Source organism: Lycium ferocissimum, unplaced genomic scaffold (assembly GCF_029784015.1).
Source record: "Lycium ferocissimum isolate CSIRO_LF1 unplaced genomic scaffold, AGI_CSIRO_Lferr_CH_V1 ctg3872, whole genome shotgun sequence".
NCBI classification, from domain to species: Eukaryota; Viridiplantae; Streptophyta; class Magnoliopsida; order Solanales; family Solanaceae; genus Lycium; species Lycium ferocissimum.
The window spans coordinates 4,382-14,447 of NW_026725514.1; the positions used below are offsets into that span (position 1 = coordinate 4,382).

General features: G+C 33.5%; 1 protein-coding gene and 1 pseudogene across 1 annotated transcript; both read left to right on the top strand.

Moving 5' to 3' along the window:
- The first annotated feature begins 617 nt into the window (after nt 1-617).
- LOC132044228 (UDP-glycosyltransferase 74G1-like) lies at nt 618-3,440 on the top strand. Its single transcript, XM_059434717.1, is given in 3 exon segments — nt 618-657; nt 660-1,258; nt 2,552-3,440. Coding segments are annotated over 3 exon segments (1,380 nt in total). The 3' UTR covers nt 3,293-3,440.
- A 1,535-nt stretch (nt 3,441-4,975) lies between these two features.
- On the top strand, nt 4,976-8,856 carry LOC132044230 (ferric reduction oxidase 2-like; annotated as a pseudogene).
- The last annotated feature ends 1,210 nt before the right edge of the window (nt 8,857-10,066 follow it).

Sequence of the window (10,066 nt, forward strand, 5' to 3'; positions counted from 1 at the left end):
GACGAGTAGAACATTCAAGATGTATGGGTCCTGCCTAGCTAATGACGAATTTCGATTCTTCAATTCTACTAGTGAAGTTGTTGGCAACCTTTACACTACCTACATAAAAGAAAAGGAAATTGATCACTAGATTCCGAGCAATAAAAAGTCAGTATCGACAATGTATATATTGGTACGTTTTTGCATTTGAAATTTATGAGTCACTACAGCAGCTTTAAATTAACATCAGATAATAATTTAATTTTTTAAATATTTATATATATTTAGTAATTTCTTAATATCAATATAGGGTCAGAACAAAAATTACTAGTACATCAACATCAACATGTGTAGATAGGATCCGACCGTGATTTTGGACGTACTCATTGCATGGGACCCCATAATTTTCTTATGTCATTGCTCAGGCATGTTGGCAATAAAAAGTTGGTCCAATAGGAAGAAACCAAGCGGATACAATAGGAAGAAGCCAAGCCACTTTGTTAGGCATGTAGGTCCAACTTGGACACCTACAAAACTTATCAACTAACTATATAAGAACCACATTTTCACCACAAGATTTTCCCATCCTTTCTCAATCTTAATTCATTTCATCAATTGAGAATTTGCCTAATAAAAAAATGACTACTCACAAAGCTCATTGCTTGATCTTGCCATAGCCACTCGTCATATCAACCCAATGCTCCAATTTTCTAAACGTTTGCAATCCAAAGGTGTAAAAATCACAATAGCACCAACAAAATCATTCTTGAAAACCATGCAAGAATTACCAACTTCGTTGTCAATCGAGGCCATATCCGATGGCTATGACGATGGTGGCATCGACCAAGCAGAATCTTTCTTGGCCTACATAACAAGATTCAATGAAGTTGGCTCGCATACTCTGACTCAGCTTATTCAAAAATTGACAAATTGTGAGTGCCCTGTGAATTGCATAGTTTATAATCCATTCCTTCCTTGGGCTGTCGAAGTGGCAAAGAATTTTGGATTAGTTAGTGCTGCTTTTTTTACACAAAATTGTACAGTGGATAATATTTATTACCATGTACATAAAGGGGTATTAAAACTTCCACCAACTGAAGTTGATGAAGAAATATTAATTCCTGGATTGTCAAGTACTACAGTTGAGAGTTCAGATGTACCTAGTTTTGAGTCTAGTCCTCAATCAGATAAATTAGTTGAATTGTTGGTGAATCAATTCTCAAATCTTGAGAAAGTGGATTGGGTCCTAATCAACAGCTTCTATGAGTTGGAGAAAGAGGTAGGAGAAAAATTATACTTTTGTTCTTTTCTTTATCTGTTAAATCCATTTGGCTCTAAGTTGGCTGCATATATGTTCTTGAAAGATCTCATCCACATTCCAAAACTAATACTCTCTCTCTCCCAATTTATGTTATGTAATTTCCTTTTTAATCGGTAAAAAAAGAATGATTCATTTATATATTTAGAAATAATTTAGCTTTTAACTTTTCATCTTAATTATCTTTAATGAGATGATTGATAGTCACGAAAATGTATATGACTTGCTTTAGACTACAAGTTTTAAAAGTTCTTTTGTTTCTTACTTAAACTTCATATCTATTCGTGCATCACGCCATCATATAAACTGAGATGCGGGGGTAATTGCTTTGACAAATTGAGTTTATTTTGATATATTTGACTTCTAAAAACACAAAAAGTCATTTATTACTTTATTTCCATATTATAATATTGTCCTAGTAGAGTTTTAATTAAGTGAAACATTTACAAAAAAGTAAATGGTAGTTTTAACAAATACGCTTATGACTAAAGCTGTTAAATATCTTTTTTTTAAAGCACGTGTAAAATTTAAAAGAAAACTACAATATGACACCTATGCAATTTCACATATACGGATATTTATTTATTTAACTAAAACACCACCCTAAACCATGGTTAAGCTTCATCTGTTATTTAATTTTTCTTTCCTTACTGGCCGGCTTGATATATATATGTAGCTGAAAATGTTGCTGTCACCAGTTTTTTATTTTTATATTGTACTAAATTTTCATGATTTTTTATTATTTCATTCTTCAAATCTCCAAAAAAATGATAAACTTCCCCCCAAAATCCCAATCACGTTGATTGAAATTCTCAGCAATATTTTTGAAATGTTTTCAGCCAGAATGAGATCCCCAATAATATTTTCGGATGTTTCTATCTTGCCAAATTAATTTGGTATTGATCTAGAAAGAGAGCGAATATAATGGAGCTTAACTGTGGTTTAGAGTGGTTAGTTAAATAAATAATTACCCTTAGATGTGAAATTGCACAGGTGTCATTAGATTAGTGCTGCACTGGGTAAACTGGACATTGGCTCTAGTGGAGAGGAGCCGCTTCCAAAGTAAATGATATCAGTTTAACAGAAATTACAAGTATCAGATAATTAATTGGTAACGTAACAAAAATAGTAACTAACCTACTATAACAAGTTAAGTCGCAGCTAATATATAGTGTACAAAGATCTTAATTTACATTGTCAGATTTAAATTGTTACAGGAACTTTTTGTCATGTATCTAATTGTTTGACATGTAGGTAATTGATTGGATGGCCAAACTTTATCCAATCAAGACAATTGGACCAACAATACCATCCATGTACTTAGACAGGAGGCTACCAAATGACAAAGAGTATGGCCTCAGTCTCTTCAAGCCAATGGCAAATGAGTGCCTAAATTGGTTAAATAATCAACCAATTAGCTCAGTGGTGTATGTATCATTTGGAAGTATGGCCAAAGTAGAAGCTGAGCAACTGGAAGAAGTGGCATGGGGTTTGAAGAATAGCAACAAGAACTTCTTGTGGGTAGTTAGATCCACTGAAGAACCCAAACTTCCCAAGAATCTTTTAGAGGAATTAAAATCAACATGTGAGAATAATAAAGGCTTAGTGGTGTCATGGTGTCCACAATTACAAGTGTTGGAACATAACTCGATAGGGTGTTTTCTCACTCACTGTGGATGGAATTCGACTTTGGAAGCAATTAGTTTGGGAGTGCCAATGGTGACAATGCCACAATGGTCAGATCAACCAACAAATGCAAAGCTTGTGCAAGATGTTTGGCAGATGGGAGTTAGAGCCAAACAAGATGAAAAAGGGATAGTTAGAAGAGATATTATAGAAGAATGTATAAAATTAGTGATGGAAGAAGAGAAAGGAAAAGTGATAATGGAAAATGTAAAGAAATGGAAGGAATTAGCTAGAAATGCTATGGATGAAGGAGGAAGTTCAGATAAAAACATTGAAGAATTTGTTTCCAAGTTGGTGAAGGAAATTTAGCCATAGAAAAATAAACAAGAAGCTAATTTGTATTTTTTAAGTTTTATTTTTCAGGTTGAAAAGTAGAAAAGTTTGACCTGAATCTTCCTATATTTTCTCCTTTGCCCAATTTTTGTGGAAAGCTAAAGCAATTTGGCTGATAAAATACCAACCTATAACTGTAATGTGTTGGTTATTTGATAAGTATTTGTAATGGTCAATGGCTCATTCCTTAATTATTTGTTAGACTATTGGATTGCTTATTTGTAATCTGACCTTTAACTAGACTTTTGGATGCAATTAGCTAAGAGTTTAACTCCTATACAGTAGGACCAATCTAACATTTTAATTTATCAATTCACCTAAAAAATAATTACAGATAACCATTTAGTAACGTGAAAAATAAGTCGAATGACATTCAACAAGAAGTCAAAATACAATAATAACATCAAAATTTATACCGAGAATATGTAAGTTGAACTATTATACCGAAAATCATCCGAATTAGGCCCAGATGTCACTTGATTGAAGCTAAGATACAAATATGTTAAGAGAGAAATTTTTAGGAGTAACAAAAGAAAACTTACTACTAATTAATCTGTAAAGCCTGTCAATCTCTTCATTTCCTTGATTGAGGTGATAACTTGAAGTGTTGAACTTGTGGTTGTCATTTAGAGCATTCATATACTGACGAGTTTCACATTTGATACATTCGACAATGTGTCAACGTGGATTAATTAGCTCAAAGTGACTTCTTGTGTATTGCAAAGCTTGTGCAAGATGTTTGGGAAATGGGTATTAGAGCCAAACAAGACGAAAAAGGGATAGTGAAGAGAGGTTATTGAAGAATATATAAAACTAGTGATGGAAGAAGAGAAAGGAAAAGTGATTAGGGAAAATGTAAAGAAATGGAAGGAATTGGCTAGAAATGCTGTGGATGAAGGAGTAAGTTCAGATAAAAACATTGAAGAATTTGTTTCCAAGTTGGTGTCATAGAAAAAATAAACAAGAAGCTAATTTGTGTTTTGCAAGTTCTATTTATCTATCTTCCTTTGCAATACGTCAAGTCTTTGTTAGCAAGAGAAGCACAATAAAAAATTATTAAGACATTAAAAAAGGAAAGAGCAAATTTCTTGAATCTCCATGTAGTCAACTCTTCAAGTGTTCTAGTGGTCCAGACATTTTCTAAGAAAATATTCCGTCAATCAAGTTTTTATACTTTTCTGAGGGAATAAAAGGATTGTCCTTTTATTCTTTTTGCTCTTTTTAAAATATCAACTGGTCCTTGCTTTAAAAGATGAAGACAACTCAAAACGGGCAACAAAATTATACATGCAAAGGAAAACAAGATACACATAGAACAAGTTTAATTTGAGGTTTATTTAAGCTTCTTATAGGTTTTATCATGTGAAGTACTCCTTCCCTTCCAATTTACGTGGCACCATTGGACTTGGCACGGAATTTAAGAAAGAAAAGAAAACTTTTGAAATGTGTGGTCCAAAACAAGCCTTATATAAATGTGTGGATGTAAATCATCTCATAAATTTAAATTATTTCTGAATATAGATAGATGACATTCTTTTTTGGGACAGACCAAAAAGGAAATAGTGTCATATAAATTGGGACAGAGGGAGTAGTACCAAAACACAATAAGTCCAATTCTTGGTGAATTTCTAACTAGTAAATTAATGACTTTTGATTGAAATGAAACAGATGCTTAAATGGGCATAAACTGATATCTCAAATTTGGCTGGAGAGTTGTCATTGCAACATTCCTTCTACACTATCCTCTTCGTCTTGCATGTTGGCGTCTCTTATGCCGGCATTATGCTTCCCTGTTTCTACCTCTTCGTGATTGATTGGTCCTTAAGATTCTTAAAATCGCCATCAAATTTTTGTTTAGTCTCAGCTCGAGTTCTACCATGTGAAACTCTTGAGCTAAACTTCTAAAGGTAAATTGAAGAAATTTCATATATTTACACTTGGCTCACCACAAGAAAATACAATTTGTGATGGAGCTTCATGTCCATCACAAATTTTGTCCACATTGATAAATTATGTGACAATACCTTAATAATTGAAAATGTTATAGAAGGATTAACATAACCAAATTGAAAATTTTGATCTTTTTTACACGGGTTTAAGTTATACGCCAACTAGTATCATGTTTGTGAATGTACTAGCATTTCAAAACTACAATGGGCATACTACGAATGATAGGATTAGAAATGAAGTTATTCGAGATAAGGTGGAAGTGGCTTCAGCGGAGGGCAAGATGTCAGAAGCGAGTCTGAGATGGTTTGGGCATGTGCAGAGAATATGCACAGAGGCCCCAGTGCGAAGGTGTGAGAGGTTGGCTATGGATGGTTTTAGGAGAAATAGAGGTAGGCGAAAGAAGTATTGGGGAGAAGTGATTAGACAGGACATGGCGCAGTTCCAGCTTACCGAGGACATGACTGTAGATAGGAGACTTTGGAGGACACAGATTATTAGGGTAGACGGTTAGTAGGTAGTAAAGCGATGTCTCGCGAACTTCCCATAGTACTAGTAGGCGTAGCATTATCCTGTAGCTTATTGTCTTTCGATTTCTTCTACTATTTGCTGACTCTTGTACTCCAATTATCATTTTAGTTGTTGCAATTACTGTTCCTTTTCTATATATGCTTTGTTATGCTTTCTTTTATATTTTGCGATGACTTCTTTACTTCTGTTAATTCTTGACTGACCTTCTTTGAAATGCCTTTTCTTGAGCCGAGGGTCTATCGGAAATAGCCTCTCTACCTCCCAAAGTAGAGATAAGGTCTGCGTACACTCTACCCTCCCCAAACCCCACTTGTGGGAATATGCTGGGTATGTTGTTGTTGTAATGGCATCCATTTATAATCACTTCAAGCAGTCGTTTGGAGCCAGATAAGCTCGGTGTTGTCATTAAGAGTGAAGGAAGTTGTTCCAAGAAACTTTACCAAATGATTTCTTCCCCTGTTTCTGTCGATCGTCTTAACATCTCTGTTGAAGGACCTTATGGACCTGCTTCTACACATTTTCTAAGGTATGTATGAAAAAGAGATGTGAAAACTTACCAGCATTCAATATTTATGGCAAACCTTACTACTCCATAATTATTGAAAATATTAGATTGTGCAGCATGTTGGGATCGAAATAATCAGGGAGTCACGCGGAAGCTTATAATTGCAAACCTTGAACGATGATAAATCAGATGACAAAAAAAACTATACTAAAAGAAAAAAAATATTTAATATGGTTTGGTCAAGTGACCTACATATTGAAAAACTAATATAAAAAGAAAAATATTAAAACTATGAGAGAATAATCTCCCCCTAAACGAAACTCTTTTAATGACTACATTGTGAATGATTTTCTATGTGTCTTTTTTTGTGAATGAAGAATCCTCAATTTATAGAAATTCAAAAAATTTCCTCCAAGAAAGTATTAGTCAAATATGGAAGAGATCTTTTCCACTTGGGAAATCTTTTCCAACAAGAAAAGAATTCTAATTATGGTAGAAAATTAGGGCAAAACCCTAACAAATATCTCCTTTTGGCCTGGATTTTCTTGACAAAACTTGATTCTCCTTCTTCACATAATCTTCATCACTGCTGCTTGTCGTTGTTAAAAATAAGGTTAAAAATATTATGGGTTAAAAATTGGTTTTAAAATATTTTGCTTTATTTTTAAAGATGCAGCAGCAGGATGTTGAAATTATGGTTGAAATTCATCTCCACATGTAGTACTTTGGATAAAATCTTTATTATTATCGAGTTGGTTGCAACTTGAATTGATCCACTTTGATCCTGACTTCAACCTCGTTGAACCATTGGCTGAACCATTGGCACTGATGCCACTTTTTAGGATCGAAATAATCGGGGGGTCATGAGGAAGCTAATAATTGCAAACCTTGAACGATGATAAATTAGACGACAAAGAAAACTCTACTAAAAGAAGAAAAGAATTCTAATTATGGTAGAAAATCAGGACAAAACCCTAACACAGCGGAGGCGAATCCAAAATCTAGAATCAGTCGGTTCAGATTGAGTATAATCTTATGTATTATCCATGTATACCCTTATACTTCTTTTTCTTATCCGCGTATATCCTTAATATATATATATATATATATATATATAGAGTTATATATATAGAGTGCTAACTGAATGCAATGAATTCAGTTGAACCAAAAAAACTCGTCCTAAATCTGCCTCGGTTGCTTAGTACTATATTTTACAATGATATAAACTAAAGTTCCTTTTTATTCATTGTTGCAGGCATGATTTATTGGTTATGGTGAGTGGAGGAAGTGGAGTTACCTCTTTCATCTGCATAATTAGGGAGCTAATCCACACAAGTTAATCACAAAAATGCAAGATACCAGAAATCCTACTCATGAGAACTCACAAGACCTCACCATGTTGGACCTTCTCCTTCCTATTTCTGGTGGCCCATCAGAAACTTCCAAGTTGGGCCTACAAAGTGAGGCTTCCCATATCAGCAGGAGACAAGAAGAACTTGAGGACCACATGGTTCAAGCCCATCACTCCAATTCTTGGCCCAAACAATTGTCTCTGGCTTGGTGCTATCATATCATCCCCCTTCATTATTTTCTTAATTTCGTTGGGGATCTTGAATAGATATTAGATATACCCAATTGATAAAAATATCAATGAGATATACTCTTATCCAATAAAGGTTGTGCTGAATATGCTAATCATTTGTATCTCCATAGTCATCACAAATAGTGCAGCATTTGTGGAACAAGAGCCATAGTGCCACTGATGCCAAATAGATTTTAGAACATGGAAGGTGCAAGTCCTATGGATTCACCTAGTTCTTGGTTTATAATGCTGATAGGGAAATGGAGAGTTTGGCCCAACAGTAACTTTTTCATTCAACTAATCTCCATTTTGGTAAAAGGCTAGATCTCAAAAGTAAGTTCATAACAAAAAAAATGTTACTCCCTCTATCCTGATTTATGTGCCATAGTTAAGATATTGAGAGTCAAACTTCTTAATTTTGTCTGTAATTCAGACATAGAATCATCAAGTTTTCTGAAATAAAATTTACATCTTTGGAAACTACGTAAAAGTACTATAAGTCATATTGATTAACAGTTTAACACATTTAAAAGGCATATGAACAAATTGCGGTTAAATAAAAACTTATTTGACTCTCGAAATTCGAACACCGCCACAAAAATGAGACGGAGGCAGCACTAATAAAGTGTCGCAAGAGCATTTAAGTTCCGTATGAACTTAACCTGCAGTAACAAGTACTAACTCGATATATCAAACTTGATAAGTAACATGTAAAATATAGTATAACCAACTATAACTAGGTAAATTGAACTGATGCGACAAAAGTTATTTATAATTTTGTTATATACAACTTAAATCCAAAGACCATGTGCTTTATATATACTATATTAGAATCTCTTATTCAAATTACTCAACATTTTGAAGAACTCTGCATTAATAAGTTGTATATTTGTTACAGGGATGTTGTTTGAGAGGAAGGAATCAAGTGTTTGTTATGAGACAACACTGAAAGCAATTAACTGTTGGAATAGTTAGTGTTGATGGGAGTATATGAGAGAATGAACTTTGGAGATAAAAGAAAGCAACTCTTTTTAGAGAGAAGAAAGTTACTCTTTTCAGATATTAAAACTTCGTGGTTAAGTCTAAAATTAATTAAAACGTTTTTTGTTTATGACTGTAGTGCATATTCCTAAAGGATGTGTCTGTTACGAAAAACCGTCTTTGAACAGACGTGTCTGCTGTGAATAGATACCTAAGGTATTATAAATACCAGGTACTGCTTCAAAATAAAGATATAACAGACAAACACTCATTTCTTATCTTCTTCTTCTCTAATTACTCATTACAAAACACAATTATATTCTTGTGGGAAATTCAAGTTAATTGCTAAAACTTGAATTTCATAGGCTTTGTAAAATTCTAGAGGAATTCTGCCACCATCTCTGCAGCAACGAAGTGGGAGGCTTAAATTCCTTAAGGACAGAGATTACTCTATCAAAGCAGGATAATTTCTTCCCCACTTCTGAAATCTACTTTTCTAACAATCTTAAGGAGTGAAAGACTTACTGAAAATAAGAATTTAAATTCAGGTTTCATTTCTTCTCAATCAAATTATATTTTAATTGAAGGAGACAGATAATGTATTAAATAAAATATTATTGTCTTGAATATGGATGAGGATAAAAAGAAGTTAAGCAATGGCTTCAGGTCGTACTTCTTGAAAATGAGAAGAAAAATATTATAAGATCGTTGTATGGATTAAACAAGCTCCGAAAAGTATGAAAATTTGATAAGGTAATATTATCAAATGGTTTTAAACATAACAGAGGGGGTAAATAGATTTCAGGTTCACAAAGGATTAAAAAGTGATCATGTATCTTTATGTTGGTGACATGCTATAAGAACTAATTGCAAGGCATGAATGAAACTAAGAAGTTTTTAACTCTCAAGTTAAGATGAAAGATTTGAGAGAAGTTAATACTATATCTTAGGTATCAAAATTAAAATGTAGTGGGGGTTTCATTTTATGTGAATATTACTACATTGAAAAGGTCCTTTCCAAGGTGTTTAATCATTTGGGTATCAGGAGATTTATAATCAATTAGATGGTTTTATAAATTGGTTGAGAACATGGAAAGATTTATTAGTCAATAAGACTATGCTAGTGCAGTGCTAATTGAATTGCACCTTTGCTATTTGTAATATCAAAATATGCCCATAATCCTAGAAGTGACCATTGGAGTAG